The sequence below is a fragment of the Lepidochelys kempii genome, chromosome 1, assembly GCF_965140285.1.
Source record: "Lepidochelys kempii isolate rLepKem1 chromosome 1, rLepKem1.hap1, whole genome shotgun sequence".
Taxonomy (NCBI): domain Eukaryota; kingdom Metazoa; phylum Chordata; order Testudines; family Cheloniidae; genus Lepidochelys; species Lepidochelys kempii.
This window is the reverse complement of record NC_136380.1, coordinates 79,601,491-79,623,433: the sequence shown is the minus strand read 5'-3', so window position 1 is coordinate 79,623,433 and position 21,943 is coordinate 79,601,491. Positions and strand designations below refer to the sequence as shown.

The window sequence follows — 21,943 nt, the reverse complement described above, 5'->3', positions numbered from 1 at the left end:
ATCTACTGGATTTTTATAGTTTATCTAATCTGAAGAAGCAAAGGAAATAAAAGTATGTTGTTTATCTGTTTCTTTTAATGTCATAATTTTTTTCCCGTGGCTTAATTCTGAACTATGAAAATTTTTTGCCACATATAACCTGCAAACCTTTAATATATATATATATATATATATATATATATATATATATATATATATATTTATATATATATATATATTTAAAAATATTCATTCAGATTATTAGATCTGCTACAGTCTTACTTAGCCCCGGTCTACACAGTGGGGGGGATTGATCTAAGTTACGCACTTCAGTTATGTGAATAACATAGCTGAAGTCGATGTACTTAGATCGACTTACCGTGGTATCTTCACTATGGTGAGTCGACTGCTGCCGCTCCCATATCAATTCAGCCTGCGCCTCTCGCGGAGCTGGAGTACAAAAGTCGACGGGAGAGCGCTCGGGGGGTCGATTTTATCGCATCTAGACTAGACGCAATAAATCGATCCCCAGTGGATCGATCGATGCCCGTCAATCAAGCGGATAGTGCAGACATTCCCTTAGTTGTATTCCTTTTTTATGAATATTCTAGTGAATGAGTTTTACTAGCAAAAAGGTTTGCCTCAAACATCAAATATTAATCAGATCTTGCAGAATATTTCTAGCAAATAAATTTTGAAATCAAAATTGTAAGTACTTGAAATTGACATCTGCTAAAGAGTTACTCCATCCAATCATGCCATATAAATATATCATGTGACCTATTGTGCACACAAAGAAGCTCAAATTTTGAACAATCAAGTAACTGCTCAGAAATTGAACATCAATTAATTGAAAAAACGTCAATTAATTGAAAAGCACAAGACACAACTTAATATTTGAAATATTCAGCCTGTTTTATTTAAAATATTGAAAAACACAGTGCTTTTCCAATGTTTCACCACAGAGTAGATCCCTCTGTTTTTGAAAAAATAGGCAATAAAAGTTGAGAAACAAAAATAAAACATTGAAGAAGTTATGTCTGCTCAGTGCCCATTTCCTAATTAATTCAGAATTATTGATTTTTTTTTCCAGGATTGAAGTGGATCTAGGAACGAATGGATGACTGAGTATTCATATGAAGAGGAAAGCCATAAAAGTTTGTTGACAATTTTACAACAATATACATTATATAACAATATACAATATATAAACATTACTGGTAGCATCAGAAATATATATTTTCTTTAAAAGCACATTAAGTGAAGTAACAAATGTTCTGAACATCACGTTCCCGTTGTCTGTCAGACGAGGTTCTGTTAACAAATAATTTGTACGGGGTTTAATGATACACTTTCTGATACTTTTAAAAAACCTAAGTTTTCAAAAGAAAACAGAAAGCTAAGTGAAAGTATTCAGGTGGGAATGGTTATTTTTATTTGAAAAGTATGCTTTGGGACAAATTCTGTGCTGGCTTAAGTCCCATGCAATTCCATTGATGTCGAAAAGGTTGAATGGCATGAGATTTCAGGGTGTTTCTTCTTGCCATGCACAATGTTGAAGTAATTGTTAAATGGAGGATGTCTTCCATTACAGATGCTAGTTATGCAGCTTAATGCATTGTTGGATGAATGCAATGATTGGTTGGATGAATGCCAAACTGATAAGTGCAGTATGAGAAACTGAATAGAATAGGATATCTTAGTTAGATACTTGGTGCTTTTTGATCTTTCTCTGGAGTATCATCTTTTAAAAGTGGGGTGGATGTTTCTGCAGCATCCATTTTCTGTGGTTATAAGGGAACAGGCACTGGTGGTCCTCGGTATTTCACTGTCCTTAATTTGCACGCTTTATAAAATGATTAATTTCAGTATGTTTTGAAATCTGTCTCTGTCCTCCGAGCTAATGGCTACTAATGCTTAGACTTTAGCTGTGATACTACTTGAACCAGTGTCCCTTCAAGGCTGCTTAAAGGAAACTGTCTTTGCTTCCCTGTCTGCATAAAGTAAATATATTGTAATGGCGAATACAATTGGCAGTACCAAGATTTGGAGTACAGCCACTCATTTAAGCGGGGCATTTTGAAAGATCTAATGATGACTGTCAGCTGGTGTAAAACAGATTTAAGCAAAGCTTTCCTCATCATTCTCGTGCATTCCAATTACAGAAACAAAACTAAGCTTTTTCCTGGAAGTGTAATACCTGTTGGAAACAAGAGTTTTCATTCTATGCATTGTCCCAAAGTGGTTCACCATGGCAATGAGACTAGTCATCTCCTGAGATCATTCGGATAAGGATGCTAATTTACTTAGATAGACATGGTGGGTGAATAATATCTTTTATTGGCACAACTTCGGTTGGTGAGAGAGACAAGCTTTTGCGCTACACAGAACTCTTTTTCAGGTCAGGGAAAGGTATGCAGAGTGTGAAGTGGCCACTTCACCTTGAATGGTCCCTTAGAATACCCATTAACTACTTATGCTAAATTATATGCTCCACCTTGTATTTAGCTGTGACACTGAGTACCTTTCCCTGAGCTGAAGAAGAGTTCTGTGTAGCTTGAAAGCTCAACTCTGTCACCAACTGAAGTTGCTCCAATAAAAGATATTACCTCATCCACCTTGTCTCATACTGCAATAACAACACTGCTTATTTACTTAGATGGTATTTTGATTGTAACAGCTACAGAATGGCTCAAAAGCTTCGTGTTTTGGCAATAATCCACTTGAAGTTTTTAGTAGGCACAGAAAAGTCTGCTCTAATTTCTCCTCTGTTGAGACTTCCTAGTAATTACAGTGGATATTAATCTGTTTACATTTGGAAAGGAAGATGATGTCTGTCTGAATCTGCACAAGTTTTTTTCACGAAGTTGATGGATATTAAGGTTCTCATCCAAAACATTTTGTGATTCAAGAGATTGTTATTAGTGCTTCAGTACTCCTTGGTCCCATTGTGCTTGGTGCTGTGCAGACCTGGACCAGCAGGTGATGTGTGCTCCCATCATCATCTAGGGAAAACTAAAAAGACTCGTGAGATCTCGCTGAGCTCAACTTCCTGACTTTTCGATGACTCTTCTCTGATACTAGTGTCTGTTCGATGGAAGGAAACCCACACGGCTGGGGAACCAGTGTTTGCATGTTACAAATCTCTTGGCTAACTCAGATGTAGAGGAAGGAAAAACTAATGCTATTAAATGGCACTTCTTGGTAGACTTATATATTCCTGAAATGCAGCAAACAGATGTCTTAAAGAGAGCCTCTCTTGATTGCCAAGAGAGCTAGCAAAGACCCCTTTATTTATATGTAAACAAGCTGGAGTTCCTGTTGGTCTGGAAAGTTCTCAATGGGTTACAGATGAAACAGGATACTTACACACCTATTTTGCCAGGTCTGTTCAGACAACAGTGCTGTAGTGTCTCTTACCATAGAAATAGAGGAAGAACAAGGTCAGACTAGATGACCATGATGGGCATTAGAATTAGGAAGTTCTGTCAGGGCAGAAAGTCTAATTACTTATCACATCCCAGAGACAGAGAAAGTTATGGCCAAAATTCTGAGAGGGGGAAGGGCCACCTGGTGCCTTCAGTGCAGGAGTCTCCTGTGGTGAACTCAAGAAACAACTTGCCACCACTTACCATCATAAAACTGAAATGTTCCTAAGTTTCCTGGATAAAAGTGCAGTGGGGAGAGATGCATTTTCATCCTCCTGGTGGTGTCTCCAATTCCTGTCCCTATTTTCTTCTTTCTGGTTCTCTACAAAGTGTTAGCAAAGGTAATGAAGAACTGCAGAGCATGGTGATGTTTAGGTGCATCCAAGGCATCGTTTTTCTTTCTCATACAATTCAGGTTACACTCCCCAGTAGTCTTGAGGTAGTTGATAACTGATCTAGATAGATAGATTTGGATGAGAGAGGAAGACAGTGAATTATGATTATGTGAATTAAAAAATTATGGTTTTTTTTCTGTCTGGGAACCTATGCAAAATGAAGGATTAAACAATCAGACTGCTAAACGTCTGCTTTCAGATTATAAGTTTCAGATTCCTAAGTTTCCTGGATAAAAGTGCAGTGGGGAGAGATGCATTTTCATCCTCCTGGTGGTGTCTCCAATTCCTGTCCCTATTTTCTTCTTTCTGGTTCTCTACAAAGTGTTAGCAAAGGTAATGAAGAACTGCAGAGCATGGTGATGTTTAGGTGCATCCAAGGCATCGTTTTTCTTTCTCATACAATTCAGGTTACACTCCCCAGTAGTCTTGAGGTAGTTGATAACTGATCTAGATAGATAGATTTGGATGAGAGAGGAAGACAGTGAATTATGATTATGTGAATTAAAAAATTATGGTTTTTTTTCTGTCTGGGAACCTATGCAAAATGAAGGATTAAACAATCAGACTGCTAAACGTCTGCTTTCAGATTAGAAAAATGCAATGACTAAATCATACAATTGTTTTCACAGAGACTTTGTTGTATGGACAAATTCAATCCCTGGGAATAAAAATTCTCTTTCTGGAGCTCGGACTGGTTCTGGACAGTTTAAGCAACAAAGAGGCAGGTGGTACTTCCACTGCCACTATTAAAATCTAAGGGTGAAGTCTTGGCTCCATTGAGATCAGTGGGGCTAAGATTTCATTTTAAGCCTCTGGTTTGGCTTCTTTTTTCCCTACAGGTAAAGCCATTAGACAGTTTAAAGGCCACTTAAGACCAAATATGACTTGTCTTTGGAACATTAATATTCTGGTATATCATTAGCATCATAGACAGCTTCTCTTGCATCATCAGGGATTTGTTTGTTACATTGGTATGCTTTATCCCTATGTTGGTCTGTCTGGGAGTCTGTCTGTCTCTCCTAAAAGTCCAATGAAACCCAGTGAAGAGAATTCCTTAGGAGTATGAATTTCTTTCGTCTGGGAGAATCAATGCTCAAGATGACAGTAATTGTACATAGCTTTGTGTAGTCACAAATAAGTAATCTGGAAGTTATCATATTTAGGGAAGTAATCCTTCCTTATTTCATGAATATAGCCATTGTATTTTTGCATAAGAGAAGGGAATTTTCCATCTTTCTCTTAATTTCCCTTGTAAAGAGGATGGTTTCAGCAAGGCTAAGTCTACATCAGAAACATAGGGGATCCTTCCTACTCTATAATCCTTTAACAGATGTCTCCTTAAGGATTTGAACATGGACGTCAGAGTTTTAAAACTTAATTATTTTTAACTTTTAGCTTTTGGAGAAAAAACACAAATCAAAATGAATAGGCACAATATGACCTGGGAAAAACAATCTTAAAGGTACAGATTTATCTATCAAAATTCTTATATGATCCCATCACTGTGGTATCTGAGTATCTCCAAAAGTTGTAATGAGAGGTACTATATAAAGCCAACTCAATTTTGTTACCCAGTTGACCTCTTAAAGTCTCGTTGTCCACAAAACACACGCACACACGTACTCTCTAAAACTAACGAAACTATAAGATAAAGATTTTTTTTTCAGTAATCAATTGTCATAAATGCATTTGAGTTTTGTTGAGATGTTCCTGTAAGGTTCACATTTTCATACTGTGTGTTCATTGAATTTAGAGCACATTCTCTTACCAGGATTCCAGTACCAGTGTGATGGGGTGTTTGATTACTGTCACACGCTGGCCTCCCTGCATCCACAATCACTGTTTTCCTAGAAAGGAAGTGACTGCTCTAAATAGTCTCTGTCATCTTTAACTTTATCCACTGGAGTATAACTATGACGAGAAATATAAAAAGGATAAAGTATATAAATCTCAGGAGTGTATTATAGTGCTGGGCATCAATCCACTATCCTTTTTTAGTTGTGTTCCTTGAAGTTTACATCATGCTAAAGCAAAGAGACTATAGTTTGAAGTTTTCTTTGTCATAATTCATTATGAATATAAAAATCCAGGAAAAAACAGCTAAAAAATGAACACATAAATTGATTGACAGTCAGATTCATGGCACACGGAGACCAAGAACTCCAATTAATTTCTGTTGGTGTTCAGTGTTTATTAGAATTAGTCCATTAAAGGTCAAAAATTTAATATTTTAAAACTGCTGCTCTTTATTTAAAAATATTAATAATGCACAGTTAACATTCAGTTTGTCAACTGTGATCGTATATTGACTAGCTGCTGGAGTACAACCTTAGGCATACGGCTCATTAACTTTATACAGGGGAACCCATGAGGATGAGGGGGAACTGAATTTTCCAAAATCTGATCCTCAGTAAAAAGTAGAGCAGTAGAGATTTTCTTTCTTATTGTATGTCAAGGATAGGTTATCTGCTGTATCTTCTGTTGCTGCCTCTTTCTTCTGGGCTGCTGGAATAGTGTATGCTCTGACAGATGCACATCCTGAATAGTGCAGCTTCTCTGTGCTCAATCATCATTGGATTCAGCTTTGAGCCAGCTCAGGTCGGATGCGGGCAGGGTGGATTTGGAACTGATCCCGACTGCTGAAAAATTGCTGGGGGCAGGTCCAAAAATGATGTACTCCAAATAGTAAAGACCTTTAAGGTGTCTGCAATGAGCCCTTTCTGCTTCACACACTTTCATTACATTTGAACTGATTCCGTTTCCCCTTGACATTGTAAAATTAATTAATGCTCTCTGGGAAGAATTCAGCCTTCCTTTTAGCCTTTCTGACTAACAGCAGTGTAAAACCTATTCTATACCACTTTTTCAGTTACTGCTCTGCAGTTGCTTTCATAGCCTAAATGGTTTTTTGTTTATGGGTCTTGGTTTTGGCTCTGCTCCATTCAGTTTGCAACTATTTTGGTGTGTTTACTCAGTGCTCCTCAGCAGCTGGCCGGGGGCGGGATTCCAAAGTATACATACTTAGATACACACAAGAATAGTTCATCAAAGCCTAGGCCTGGAGTCTTATTTGGTAGCTGGTTTGTGAACTGACCTCTTTTAGACCAGGTGGAGTTACAATTATGTGATTTGACTCTTTCTGTTGGGGAGCTCCCAAACAGGGTTGTAGCTATTGTATTCAAAATAGTCACATCTTAGAAACAAATATATCCAATATATTTGTTGAAAGGCTATTGCATAAAAGTGTCCATGCAGTTCTAGATATCTGTGGTCATTCTGGACAAAACTTTAGGAGGCAGTGGGTGGAGACTGGCACTAAGATAGGTTGATCTTTCCCTAGTTAAATGTTGGCCTGCTGAGAAAAATACAACCCCTGCTTAATAAAAGCTGCTCATCTGAGAGGTACATAACTGCCCAGGGGAATTTCTTCAGAATCGGGAGCGGCCTCTTGGCTGAGTAGCCCGACAAATTTATGTGGGCCAGCATCTAAAAAGAGTTCCTTTCAGATGGGAAAGGCCCTGTGATATTTTTGGTGCATAGACTTTGTAGTAGTTCTTAAATATAACTTGCATTTACTGAAAAGTGCTTTGGAAGAGGAAGAACTGAGAATCACAGAAACCTATAGGAGCTTGACTATTGTTTTGGATGAAAGCTGCAGAAAAGAAAAAAAATGATATGGTCACATTTTACAATAGGAACTTTCAAAAAAAAAAAAGGTACTCATTTAGATTTAATGTAGAATTGGCACTATTGATTACTGATTAATATTTGATAACTTTTTAATAATATATAATCTGCTGAAAAACAAAATGTCATTGTAAAATGGATATAGCTTTTTTTTGTTGGGGTCATTGCTCCATGAAAAACAATTGTTAATGGTAATGAGTCCTGGATGAGCAAAGTTGTAGTATCTGTCTCTTCACACCTGCACACTTATTAATAATACCCTGGTGCTTAAACTGTTTTTAGAAGTTTATAGGTGTGTTCTTAGTATCATAGGCAGCACAGATAGTGACATCTACAGTTAAGGTTGCCTGCCACTTCCCATTGCAAGACTCTGTTTTCAGTTTCTTATAACTTTGCTAAACTTAAACCATTCTGGCTGATGTCTGCCCCAAACTGAGGTGTTTGGAGAAAGTTTTACCTAAAATGTCAAGTATTGGGGTAGCCATGTTAGTCTTTATCCGCAAAAACAACAAGGAGTCTGGTGGCACCTTAAAGACTAACAGGTTTATTTGGGCATAAGCTTTTGTGGGTAATGCACAAGATGCGAAGAAGTGGGTTTTTTATCCATGAAAGCTTATGCCCAAATAAACCTGTTAGTCTTTAAGGTGCCACCGGACTCTTTGTTGTTTTTACCTAAAATGGTTCAGCTGAGAATGAGCTTAGGAAAAAATAGTTTGTGGTCATGTAATTAAAGACTGTACCATAATATATACGCACAAGGGGGCTGATTTAGGGTTGCATAGACAGCCTTAATCCTGGCATTTCCCAACTTTTGGGTGCTTGATTTTGCAACCTTAACATTCTGTTAACAGAGGGGTATTTTTTTTCATGTAATACTGTCAAGGTTCCTTCCCCACTCTAAACTCTAGAGTACAGATGCGGGGACCTGCATGAAAGACCCCCTAAGCTTATTCTTACCAGCTTAGGTTAAAAACTTCCCCAAGTTACAAACTTTGCCTTGTCCTTAAACCCTATGCTGCACCACCAAGTGTTTTAAACAAAGAACAGGGAAAGAGCCCACTTGGAGACGTCTTCCCGACAAGCCCTACACCCCCTTCCCTGGGGAAGGCTTGTAAAAATCCTCACCAATTGGTACAGACCCAAACCCTTGGATCTTAAGAATAATGAAAAATCAATCAGGTTCTTAAAAGAAGAATTTTAATTAAAGAAAAGGTAAAAGCATCACCTCTGTAAAAACAGGATGGTAAATACCTTACCGGGTAATCAGACTCAAAACATAGAGAATCCCTCTAGGCAAAACCTTAAGTTACAAAAAGACACAAAAACAGGAATATACATTCCATCCAGCACAGCTTATTTTACCAGCCATTAAACAAAAGGAAATCTGACGCATTTCTAGCTAGATTACTTACTAATTTAACAGGAGTTGTAAGGCTGCATTTCTGATCTGTTCCTGGCAAAAGCAACACACAGACAGACAAACACTTTGTTCCCCGCCACTCCAGATTTGAAAGTATCTTGTCCCCTCATTGGTCATTTTGGGTCAGGTGCCAGCGAGGTTACCTTAGCTTCTTAACCCTTTACAGGTGAAAGGGTCTTGCCTCTGGCCAGGAGTGATTTTATAGCACTGAATACAGAACGGTGGCTACCCTTCCCTTTATATTTATGACAAATACTATTAAGTCTATTAACTATTTGTATAGTGTCAACAATGTGCCTGTCCCCTGGTAAACAAGATGGTAAAACACAATCCCAGCATTAAAGAGCTGAGAATCTCAATACACAGCCATGAGCAGGTACTTCTTGGTGCCTTGCTTGCTTGGTCCTTAGCCACATGCAGAGCCACCAGAAAATGTGAGCAACCATGCAGGAGGTCGTCCAGTGGCCAAGGGACCCACCAGTGGAGCATCATGGCACAGCTGTAAAACCCTCAGTTGCGGGCATTCTGGTGCCACATATATGTGTTTGTCAAAGTAAGTTATGCCATTCTGCATGGAATGGTGCATCTTAGTCCCCAATGGCATGGACTGTATCCCTTGGGCAAGTGGGTCTTCTTTCAAGGAGTATCAGATGAGGGAATGCCCACCTCACTGAATTGTGGCATTGGCAAAGTTACCAGGCTTGAGGAGGTAGGGGACTCAGAATTTGGTTCTTAGCTTCTCCAGTAGTATTCCCCCTTCTGTGATAGTGAATCGGCTCTCCAATTTTGCTTTCCTGGGAGGTAGATACCATAAACTTGAACTGAGAATAGAACACGGCCCACTTTAACTGCCTCTGGGTCAACTCCTGGGCCTTGTGGAAGTATTTGAGTTCTTATCGTTGGTGAAGACCTATACTGGGGGTGACGAGCTCCCTCAAAGTGGTGATGCCATTCTTCAAATGCAGTTTTTATGGTGAGCAGCTCACTGTTCAGTATTTTATAGATCATCTTGGCAGGGGTAAGCTTTCGAGAAGGGTGCAGAACTGAGTGGGATATGAATCACCGCAAGAGTATGCCCCTAGGGCCACATTGGATGCATCTGCTTCCACTATAGATGGATGAGTTGGGTTAGGGTGGGCCAGAATCAGGGCCATAGTGAAGGAGGCCTTTATCTGGTCAAAAGCAAGTTGGGCTTGGGCAACCAAGTGAATAGCACAGCTTTGCAGAGGAGTGAAGTCAGGGGAGTTATTAATTAGGAGAAATTTGCAATGAATCTCCTATAAAAAAAATTTAAGCCCAGGAAGTGTTGAAATTCCTGGAGGGTTCAAGGTGCTGTGCACTTGCAGATGGCTTCCACCTTCTGTGGATCCTTGTGGATTCCCTCTGGGTAGATATTGTACCTCAATGGTGGCCTAGTTCAAGGTTTACTTTTCCAAACTCATGTACAACCCATGCTTCTGTAGTTTTTCCAGGACTGATCAGACATAGTGGCAGTGCTGCTCTGCATTCTTGGAAAATACTAGTTTATCGTTGAGGTAGATAATCATGTACTGGTCCAGGGTATCCTTGAAGACATCACTTATGAAATGTTGAAATGTTGCAAGGGCATTGATTAAACCAAATGGCATCACTAGGTATTTGAAGTGCCAATATCAAGTACAAAAAGTGGTTTTCCATTCGTCCACAGGACTTACGTGCACTAGATTGTATGCCTCCCAAAGATCTAGTTTCATGAAGATCCTGGAAGTCCTCAGGTGGTCCAGAAATTCTAAAAATAAGGGGCAAAGGGTATCTGTTACAAATAATCATTTGGTTCAATGCACAATAGTCTATGTAGAGGCATAATGACCCATCCTTCTTCACAAAGAGGATTGGTATCCCTGCTGGACAGATAGATTACTGGATGAAGCCCTTGGCAAGGTTTTCCTGGATATATCCACGTAGCGCCTCCCGATCTGGTTCAGATATAGAGTGTATCCATCCATAGGGTATCTTTGCCCCAAGCTGTAGATCTGTTGGGCAGTTGTAGTCTGGTGTGACGGTAATGAGTCTGCATTTTTCTTTTCAAACACATCCAGTTAGTTGCGGTACTTGTCCGGGAAGGCTGATGTTCTGGTCTGGAGCCACTCCCTTCTGGCTAGCCCCCGGTGCCCATGTTTCCGTTTCTGAGGGTCTCCTCTCATCCTCGGGCCCTGGCACCCTGTGGGTTGGTTGCTTCATTGGAGGTGTGCTTTCTGGCAGTATTGGCAGGAGAAGCTAATGCTCCTCTGCCACAAGGAGATACATGGGTCATGCCGCTCCAACTGAGATATGCCAAGAATTATCAGGAAGAATGGGGAGCGGATCACATTGAAGCGTATTGTTTTTCAGTTCCCTTCCATTACTGCCTCTAAGGGGATGGTCTCTTGAGTCACCGGTCCTGACGATAAAGGTGAGCCATCAATCATCTCCACCAGGTCCAGAGTGGGTTTTGTCTGGAAGGGGATCTGAAGATTTTTGGCTACTGTAGAGCCCCAGAGTCTATCATTGCTAGTTGGGGGATCTGCTGCACCTGCCCCAAGATCTACAACTGCAGTAGCAGGAAATGTGGGAAGACACCATGGTTCCTGGGTCGGGTTCTACTTGGGGTGGGAGTGGGGGTAGTTCTGGAGCATCATGATTTGGTGGTGCCCAAGCTGTACCACCTTTACTTGGTATGGGCTGGTTTGTTTCCCATGTTCTTCTGAGCTGGCTAGGGGGCAAGGATGTGTCCAGGTCCTCCACAGTGAAAACATAATTCAGCTGTTGTTGACGCTTTCTTTTCTCTGGGGTCAGAGGTCTGCAATCGAGGTTGATCTGCATGGGTCTTGGTGTGGAGGGTGGGCATGGGGTGTCAGTCACCCCTCCTTTCCTCCTTCCGTTCATGCAGCCAAAAGTCAATGTGCAGGATGAGGTCAATAAAGTCATCTACATGGATGGGGTTTTTGATGTGGACTAGCTTGTCTTTTACCTTGTTATTGAGCCCCCACTGGAATTGGTAAAGGTGGGCTGCCTCATTCCATCAGAAATGGGTGGTGTAGGAGGTGGCTGGCCCTTGTCCCGGGCGAAGCTTCCAGATGGCAGCCTCTGCAGAGCGGAGGGCCGGGTAGGGAAGGCTGTGGCTCCCCAAACAGCCTGGTCCCCGCTCCCTATCCACTCCCTCCCACTTCCTTCCCCCTGACTGCCCCCCTCAGAACCCGTGACTAATCCAACCCCCCTGCTTCTTGTCCCCTGACTGCCCCCTCCCGGGACCTCTGCCTCTAACCGCCCCCAGGACCCCACCCCCTATCCAACCCCCCCGCTCCCTGTCCCCTGACTGCCTTGACCCCTGTCCACAGCCCCGCCCCCAGACAGACCCCCCGGGACTCCCATGCCTATCCAACCCCCCATGTTCCCCGTCCCCTGACCGCCCCCCCGAATCTCCGCCCCCTGCTCCTTGTCCCCTGACTGCCTCTGGACCCCCTGCCCCTTGTCCAACCCCCCTGCTCCCTTACCATGCTGCTCAGAGCAGCAGGAGCTCGCAGCCCTGCTGCCTGGCCAGAGCCAGCCATGCCCCCATGCTGCCCAGCAGAAGCGGCAGGCCAGAGTGCTGACGGCTTGGCGTGCTGAGGCTGGGATGGATGGGGGACAGCAGGGGAGGCGCTGGGGGCCAGCCATCCTGGCTAGGAGCTCAGGAGCTGGGCAGGATGGGCCCATGGGTTGGACGTGGCCCGCGGGCTGTAGTTTGCCCACCTCTGGTTTAGAGGTTTACATAATGGATGAGGTGTGGAAGTATGAGATAACATGACAGTTTATTTTATTGCAGTGTGTAAATGACCGTATGGCCTTAATCATGTGAACTCTGTAAAAAGCAAAGATTATCATTTGATATGAAAAAAGTAGTCAGCAGAGTGTCTGTATAATCTTCGCTATTAATACACAAGAAGCCAAACCTTTTCTTTGTTTCAGCTGGATCTTTCAATGGTTTCTGACTTAATTAGTTGATGCCTGTAAAGCTCTCAGAAGTCAAAAAGTGGCAAGTATCTCAGTGTTAATAGTGTGACTTTTACAAAGTAAAAATGACACATTTACTAGTAGTTCTGTGGGTGAGCTGCATGCACCCCTGGAGCAGATGTGGTGGTCTTGACACCTATGGCTACATCCACACTGTGATAAAAGACCCACAACACAGTTGCGGCTGGCCCAGATCAGCTGACCCGTGAGACAGGAGGGTCTAAGAGCCTGCGCTCCAGCTCAAGACAAAATGTCTACAATGCAATTTTTAACCCCATTATCCAAATCCTGTGAGCCTGAGTCAGCTGACCCAGACTCTTAGACTTGGTGCCGCAGGTTTCTTATTGCAGCGTAGATGTATTGTATGTGTTTAAACATCATGCAAAACAATCATTAACTGGGCTAATTACCAATTTTATTTACTACAGGTATAATCTCAAAAGTATAGGTGCCCTACATTATATATGGAAAGACCTGGTACCTTCCCTGAAGTAGAGTAAGGTTGGGAGAGTTGCTGAATATTAAGGGGTTTGTGATGGGTGAAGATTCAGACTTTAATTTATTCAAACCAGTTCACACCTCTCTAGTTTTTCATCATTAGATGATCAAGTGTGTTTCCTCCGCAGGATGGAAACTGGAGGATCAGAAGCATAGAAATAGTGCAAAAATTTTTTGTTTGTTCTTTCAGCTTCAAACAAGACCTTAGGCTGTTACTTTGCCTTGAATCTTAATCTGCCATTGCTCTCTCATCCAAACCAACTGTTTGTGCTGATGTGGGGTATTTAGCACTGTGATGGGGTATACAAACCCCACGCAGGAGAGCAAGGAATCTGATGAGGTTCAATAAGGATAAGTGCAGGGTCCTGCACTTAGGACGGAAGAACCCAATGCACAGCTACAGACTAGGGACCGAATGGCTAGGCAGCAGTTCTGCGGAAAAGGACCTAGGGGTGACAGTGGACGAGAAGCTGGATATGAGTCAGCAGTGTGCCCTTGTTGCCAAGAAGGCCAATGGCATTTTGGGATGTATAAGTAGGGGCATAGCGAGCAGATCGAGGGACGTGATCATTCCCCTCTATTCGACATTGGTGAGGCCTCATCTGGAGTACTGTGTCCAGTTTTGGGCCCCACACTTCAAGAAGGATGTGGATAAATTGGAGAGAGTCCAGCGAAGGGCAACAAAAATGATTAGGGGTCTGGAACACATGAGTTATGAGGAGAGGCTGAGGGAGCTGGGATTGTTTAGCCTGCAGAAGAGAAGACTGAGGGGGGATTTGATAGCTGCTTTCAACTACCTGAAAGGGGGTTCCAAAGAGGATGGCTCTAGGCTGTTCTCAATGGTAGCAGATGACAGAACGAGGAGTAATGGTCTCAAGTTGCAGTGGGGGAGGTTTAGATTGGATATTAGGAAAAACTTTTTCACTAAGAGGGTGGTGAAGCACTGGAATGCGTTGCGTAGGGAGGTGGTAGAATCTCCTTCCTTAGAGGTTTTTAAGGTCAGGCTTGACAAAGCCCTGGCTGGGATGATTTAACTGGGAATTGGTCGTGCTTTGAGCAGGGGGTTGGACTAGATGACCTTCTGGGGTCCCTTCCAACCCTGATATTCTATGATTCTAAGGAGTTAAGGAACAGCTCTTGGCTCAGTCAGCTCCACCGAGTCATACCTGCCAAGCCTGCAAAAATTGGAGGCGGGGCTTCAAAAGTGAAGCAGAACAGCTCAGAAGCATGCAGATAGTGGAAGGGAGCAGTTGGCTTCTCTGATCAGGAAGTGCTGCCAAGGAGCTCATTGCGTAAGACCTGACAACGCAGACTTGCGCAAATGTACACAGGATAGGCAGGTGACTGAATGTGCAGGACAGAGACTTGGTTGAAGATTACTCTGTGAAGCTAAAGGAGACTAGGTAGGAAGTGATCTGGGGGGTGGCTGTTTAGCACTCCAAGGTTCAGAGTGTAGCAGCCTAGCATTGGGCCACCCTCTGGGGCCCGGTGGACAGGGTGGGCCTAGGCTCCCCTATCCATTCCAAGAGGACGTTGCAACAACAGGAGCCTTCAGGGGAGAGCCCAGATCGAAAAGACCTTGACTGTTCAATGGTCCAGAATTCAAAGTCCCGGTGCCAGAAACCCTTGGTGGCAGAGGGTTCTGAAGGAAAGAACTGTGTTTTTCAATAGCAAGATGACCTGCCACCCCACCCCCTGACCACTTTGGGACACTGTTGGTGGTTGCTCACCTTCTACAGGCACCTGTGCCTAAATGAAAATGTTTACCTCAGGATATTGGCTACATACAAAATAGAGAGTGCTTTCTTATTTAGTTGTTGGTGTGTGCATGTGTATGTGTGACTGTACATGGGCATGCAGACTGAAAATTCCTGATATGGCCTGTAACTTCATTTTGGTAAAATGTTCTTAGATAAATCGTTCCTGATAGGTAGAGCTTCTGATATTAAGTTTTAACTGATAAAAACCCGATAAAACACCCCCAATTAAAAAAAAAATAAATAAAAGGAAGAGGAAGAAAAGAAAATTGGTATATATCCAATAAACACTGTAAATGGTTACCTTTTACTGAAAGGCTTAGCTACATGGAGCAGTAACACAGACTACAGTAGTGTGATTGCTATAGCACTCTAATGTATTGTGTGTTAATGAGCCCATACAGATCCTACTGGTGTGTTCTAAAGGTTTAATGCTAAAGGGAACATTACAAAAAAATTACTCGTTACAGCATATACAAAGAGAAAGCTGTCAAAAAACCCAATTCTTTGACATCTTCATAAAACGCAAAAATTGCTAAGAACTAAACCCCCAAAATGAAATTAATATACCCCGAAAACCAGAAGCCCTACTGACAAGGCATTACATAAAAAAGCATAAATTGTTTGGTAGCTATGGAATCACTCAGTACTACAAAGTAAGACATTGCCGTCAGACCAGGAGCTGTGTCTCCAGATGTAGCTGTGTCTCCAGATGTGCTTGAGGGAGATAGCTGGGTTAGTCTGTGTTTCCCTGGTCTTGAAGAATAAATGATTGATGATTGAAGGTGCACAATTGCTTTGCTGACTTTGACGTCTCAGAAATATTATGGGTTAAATTCCGTTCTGTTGCACAGTTTCACTGTGAAGTCATTACTCATAGCCCCCACCTGTGGAATTCAGAGGCAGTCCAGTATTGTTGGTCCAGGACTAGGCTTTGCCTTTCAGTTCAGACCACCAGATTTTCTGCCTCCAGTGGAGGAACAAATTGTCTTTTCAGTTTCTCCTGACCATTTTGTTTTAAAACCTTTATTTTTACTTGGTTTCAGGCAGATGCAATTTATAATCTTCCTCCTCCGCCTCTTCCCCTGAATCGGATCAATAGTGTCATAGTAGTTTCAGCTACCTAGATCTGCCACTGCAGTGCCTCCCTGCTGGACTTTTCTGCCCCGACTCAAACATGGCAGAGAAGTCCTGAGAATTCCTGGTGTAAATCTTAAGGTTCCCTACATAAGGCAGCACTTACAGGCTCTACAGAGTATGAATTATGCCCTGCCTGTGGCTAGAACACAGACTCTTGTACTACTAGGGCGCAGGCTCAGAGTCAGACTACCGTGTCTGGTCTCTCCCCCCCGCCTCCCCCACAAGGAACAGTGACTTCAGCACAGAAAAGCCTAATGAGGAGATCTTGAGCTTTTGGGGAGAGAGTGTAAGGATGAGGAGGAAGCTATTGGCCAGCTCAGACCTGGCCTGGAAAGGGGAGTGGGGGGAACCATGAAAGAATCCAGAGTGTCATACCCTCTTCCCCCTCCAGATACTAAAAGGCTCTTGGCTGTCTAGTTCTCCCATCATTTTATTCTAACTCTTGGAAGGTAGTGGCATAAATGAGCATTCCCAGAGCTCTAGACATATATCTCAACCATATGGAGTAAAGGCTCCACTTGTACCATCTTCATCTCATTGTATTTAAGTCTTTGGGTTGATGACCAAGGTTGCTGCAGACAATATGTAAAAATCCTGCACTAGTTGGCATGCTAAGTATCATGGAAACTATTCACCACTGAAGTCCCTAGAGTCAGTGTATATATGTGTGTGTGTGTGTGTGTGTGAGCGCCTTATCTGAGGAAGATCTGCAAGTAAGTTTCTATTCTTTTGGAAAGGCCTCCGTTAAGGCTAATTTCCCACTCTGGCACTTACAGTGCAGAAGGTAGGAGCCCGCAAGGATTTTAAAAATTAATACTGGCCACTCCAGGCTTGTATTAAACTCCCAAGGTTACAGCTTTTTTTTCTACCTTGGGTTGGTAGATACTGCCACCACCCAAGTGCAGAACCCCTTTGAGAGCCCAGAAAGGTGCACTTGGGAATTCCTGCCTGTGGGGTAACCTTAAGTCTTTTAACCCCGCCCACCCCTTCAGGGAAGAGCTGAGAAAGAAGAAGGAAATCAGCTGTTGCCACCAACTAATTAGACAACATATCCTTAAGAGCATAAACCTCTTAAGACACAAAAATCCAATTCTGTTCTTAAAAAAGGTAAATTTTATTAATAAAAAAAACCATCTGGGAGCTCAGGCTATTGATAGATTAAAAAAAATAAAACTACAAGGATTAAGCATCAAGAATAACTTTCTTGAGGTCCAGCTTAAAGGTTACAAGCAAAACAAAAGCACCTGTTAGCACAGAAGAATTCACAAGCTATAACAAAATAAAAGGGATAAACCTAATCATGTCTTCCTAGACATTTCCTGATCTACTTACATATCTGGGGTTTTAAATGCATAGTTTCTAGGTATGATACTGATCATTTTTTTATATGTGGCCCAAGCTTCTTACAGCATAGCTGCTGCTCTGTCTGCCTCTCCACAGGAGAACAACAGACAGACAAAAGGGGAGTCTTTTTTCAATCTTAAAAAGTTCTAGCCTTCCCATTGGCTCTTTTGGGCAGGTGTCCACTCACTTCCTTTTATCTATGCATAGCAGTGAGACTTTTTAACCCTTTACAGGTAGAGCAATTAGAGAACAGCTAGTAAGAGGGATTTTATAGTTAACAGGCTGGCTGGATGTCCATAAAAGGGACCTACCACCCCTTCCTTCATTTATCACATGCCTCCCAAATCACAGACAGTATTGGCCAGCCTGGTTCAGGTCGGGTCCACATCGGATGGGATTTCTTTCTGGAGGTTTAGGAAAACAGAGATAATAAGATACATGCACATCTAATTTTACTACTAATTACATGAAGAACAAAACAGTATTTTCCACATTTTAAGGACTACAATGACTTAGAACACAGGGATATTTTTACCTGGCTGATTCTGGGAAACCTTCCCAGGAGAGTGCGTTAGCCACTTTGTTAGAGGCTCCTGAAATGTGTTGTATTTCAAAATTAAAGTCTTGAAGAGTTAAACTCCATCGAAGAAGTTTTTTGTTAGTCTCTTTGACTGTGTGAAACCACTTTAGTGCAGCCTGGTCAGTCTGCACATGGAAAATGCTGTACCCAAATGTATGGGTGTAGCTTCTCCAGAGCATACACAATGGCGTAAAACATTTTTTCTGAGACTGACCATTGGCTTTCCCTCTCAGAAAGTTTTTTGCTGAGAAACACGACAGGATGGAATTGTTGATCTGGTCCTTCCTGCATTAAAACTGCTCCTACACCACACTCAGATGCATTTGTGGTTACGACGAAAGGTTGGTCGAAGTCTGGGGCCCTTAGTACGGGTCAGGCATAAGGGCTGCCTTAAGCTGGTTAAAGGCATTCTGACACTTCTCAGTCCATTGAACTGCATTTGGCTGTTTTTTCCTGGTTATGTCTCTCAGTGGGGTGGCAATTTGGCTGTAGTGTGGTACAAATCATCTGTAATACCCGGCCAAGTCCAAGAAGGATTGGACCTGCTTCTTTGACTTAGGAACAGGCCAATTTTGGATAGCATTTACTTCAGCCTGTAGGGGATTGATAGTTTCTTGACCCACTTGGTGTCCAAGGTACGATACCCTGTTTAGGCCTATTTGACATTTTTTTGGCCTTAACGGTTAATCCTGCCTCCCTTATGCGCTGGAAGACAGCTTGGAGGTGTTCCATGTGTTTTGCCCATGAATTTGAGAATATGGCCACATCGTTAAGGTAGGTGACTGCAGATTCCCCAAATCCAACCAGAAGTTTATCTACCAGTCTCTTCGGGTACATTTCACAGCCCAAAAGGGAGTACATTAAATTCATACAGCCCTACATAGGTGATGATGGCTGACCTATCCTTGGCTGGGTCATCTAGCGGCACTTGCCAGTACCCCTTAGTTAAGTCTAAGGTGGAGATGAATTGGACACATCCCAGTTTTTCCAGTAGCTCATCTGTGCATGGCATTGGATAGTTCTCTGTGCGAGTTACAACATTTAGCTTATGGTAGTCCACACAAAAGCAGATTTTCCCATCCAGTTTGGGAACCAGAACCACTGGAGAGGCCCATGCACTCTCAAAGGGGTGGATGACACCTATTTGTAACATGTTCTTGATCTCCCTTTCTATCGTGGTTTTGACTTGAGGAGCCATCTGATAGGTTGGGCTCCAATTGGGCGAGCATCACCTGTGTTAATGGAGTGGTTTCCCCATTCTGTCCATCCTGGGGTGGCTAAAAACATTGGCGCGAAGCTGGTGCACAGCTCCTGGATTTGCTGTCACTGCTTACGCCCAAGGGTTATGGAAAGGTTCACCTCTTGTACACCACCATTGCTTTTCCCTTTATAGTAGACTCCTTCAGGTCACTTAGCATCATCTCTCTCCTGAGCTGTAAACTGGAGAACCTTGATTTCTTGGCAATAAAAGGGATTTAGAGAATTAACAGGGTATACTTTAGGTTTTAGGGTAGGGTCTGGGAATGCTATGAGGTAATTAACAGCTCCCAGGTGCTCTCAGACTATAAATGTCCTTTCCCACGACGCTTCCATCTTATTGTCCTGGAGCACTTTCAGGACTCTGACTTGGTCACCTACTCTGAAGGAATGCTCTCATGTTTATCATACCAGGCCTTTTGCTCTTGTTGAGCATCCTGTAGGTTTTCTCGAGCAAGGGCTAGAGAGTCTTTGAGGGTGTTTTGCAGGTTGGTTACAAAGTCCAAAATGTTAGTTCCTGGAGAAGATGTAACCCCCTTCCATTGCTGCTTCACCAACTGTAATGGCCCCTTAACTTCGTGGCCATAAATAAGTTCAAAGGTTGAAAACCCCAAACTGGGATGTGGTACAGCCCTGTAGGCAAACCGTAACTGTTGCAACACTAGGTCCCAATCGTTGGAGTGCTTATTCACGAAATTACATATCATGGCACCCAAAGTTCTATTAAACTTCTCTACTAGGCCATTCATTTGACGGTGGTAAGGGGTGGCAACCAAGTGGTTTACCCCATGAGCGTCTCAAAGACGTTTCATGGTCCCTGCCAGGAAGTTAGTTCCTGAATCTGTAAGGATGTGTGCGGGCCAACCGACACTGGCAAAAATGTCTGTCAATGCCTGGCTCACGCTTTTAGCCCTGGTGTTGCTTAGAGCTACTGCTTCCGGTCACTGGGTGACAAAATCCATGAAAGTCAGTATGTACTGCTTTCCTCTGTGTGTCTTTTTAGGGAAAGGACCCAGAATATCCACAGCTACATGCTGAAATGAAACCTCAATGATGAGGAGTGGCTGGAGATGGGCCTTCACCTGGTCTTGGGGCTTTCCCACGCTCTGGCACACCTTACAAGACCCGATATAGGTAGAAACGTCCTTGCCCATTCCCTCCCAGTGGAATGACTTTCCCAAATGGTCTTTGGTCCTACTCACCCCAGCATGGCTACCAGGGTAATCGTGGGCTAAGCTCAAGAGCTTTTACCGGTACTTAGTTGGAACTGTCTCTGAGGATGCCAGTTCTCCTTGTGCCCACCAGAAAAGGTTTTCTTATATATGATTCCTCCTTCTACAACAAACCTGGACCTATTAGAAGAGCTGAAAGGCAGTGAGTTGTTCCATGCCGCCGTCCAAGCTCCTTTGAGGCTTTTATCCGCTTCCTGCTCTGTCTGGAACTGCTCCCTTGATGCTGGGTTGTGGCCTTGGGCTTGGTCCTGTTGGAAGCGATGCAGGTGATGGGGGTGTCTCTGTCGACTGTGAACTGCTCTCCACTGGTGCACTAGGTTGTATTTCAGGCTCCGGTTGAGATTCCTGCACTGGTTTAGTTGCTGCTGCAGATGCAGGCTCTGTGGCGCCCTTTGGTGCTGGCTCCCCTGACTCTGGTGGGGTTGCAAATACGGGCTTTGGTGCTGATTGCTCCTCCAGTTCCGATCCTTGGGCTGGTTCTGGCTGGGTCCCAGGACCTGGATCTACAACCTCTGCCATAGGGTCTGGTTTCACCACTTATGGCTGGGTCCCCAGGCCTGTGGTATCAGGGGACACAGACTGGGTCCTTGTAGGAGGCTCAGGAATAGAGTTAGGAATGTACTAGTAGGAATGTACTATTGGGTTGATTCCCACATAACTCCTTGGGCTTTGTCTACACTGGAACCTGAACGACAAAAGTTTTGTCTTTCAGAGGTATGAAAAAAACACCTCCGTGAATGACAAAAGTTTTGGTGACAAAAATCGCCAGTGTGAAGAGTGCTTTGTCGGCAGGAGAGCTCTCCTGCCCACAAAGCTACCGCTGCTCGTTGCGGGTGGAAATTTTTTGTCGGCGGGAGAGCTCTCTATTCCTATTCCTCTATTCCTGCCTATTATTCTACAATAATAATTAAACTCTTCTTAACTTTTCCCATGCTTAAATCCCGTAGAGAGTGCTTCCTGAATTAGGGCATATGAGTATTCCCTACATTCTTGTGAAAAGATGATATGACAACAGACATAAACTCTAAAAATTTGCACTGAATTGCCTGCATAGGATGGATGAATGACTATTTAGAGATGTGTATCCAGCATCAGTCAGACTCCAATCACCATTGCCCTTCTAACCAGTGGTTGCTATGATTTTGTTGCATGTAAATATGTTTTATTAATGTTTATTAAACCTCCACATCCAAAACAATGAAAGGATCAAGTGGA

The 21,943-nt window shown here is 42.9% G+C and overlaps 1 protein-coding gene across 8 annotated transcripts in view; it reads left to right on the top strand.

Annotated features, from left to right (window-relative positions):
• The window catches only part of KLF12 (KLF transcription factor 12), a 370,069-nt gene that overhangs the window by 109,508 nt on the left and 238,618 nt on the right, over positions 1–21,943 (top strand). For all 8 annotated transcript variants that reach the window (XM_073346757.2, XM_073346728.2, XM_073346803.2 and 5 more), the window contains one exon: positions 1,073–1,136. In XM_073346757.2, coding sequence (XP_073202858.1) covers positions 1,116–1,136 — 21 coding nt within the window. In that variant the 5' untranslated portion in view covers positions 1,073–1,115. The remainder of the gene's footprint in view (positions 1–1,072; positions 1,137–21,943) is intronic.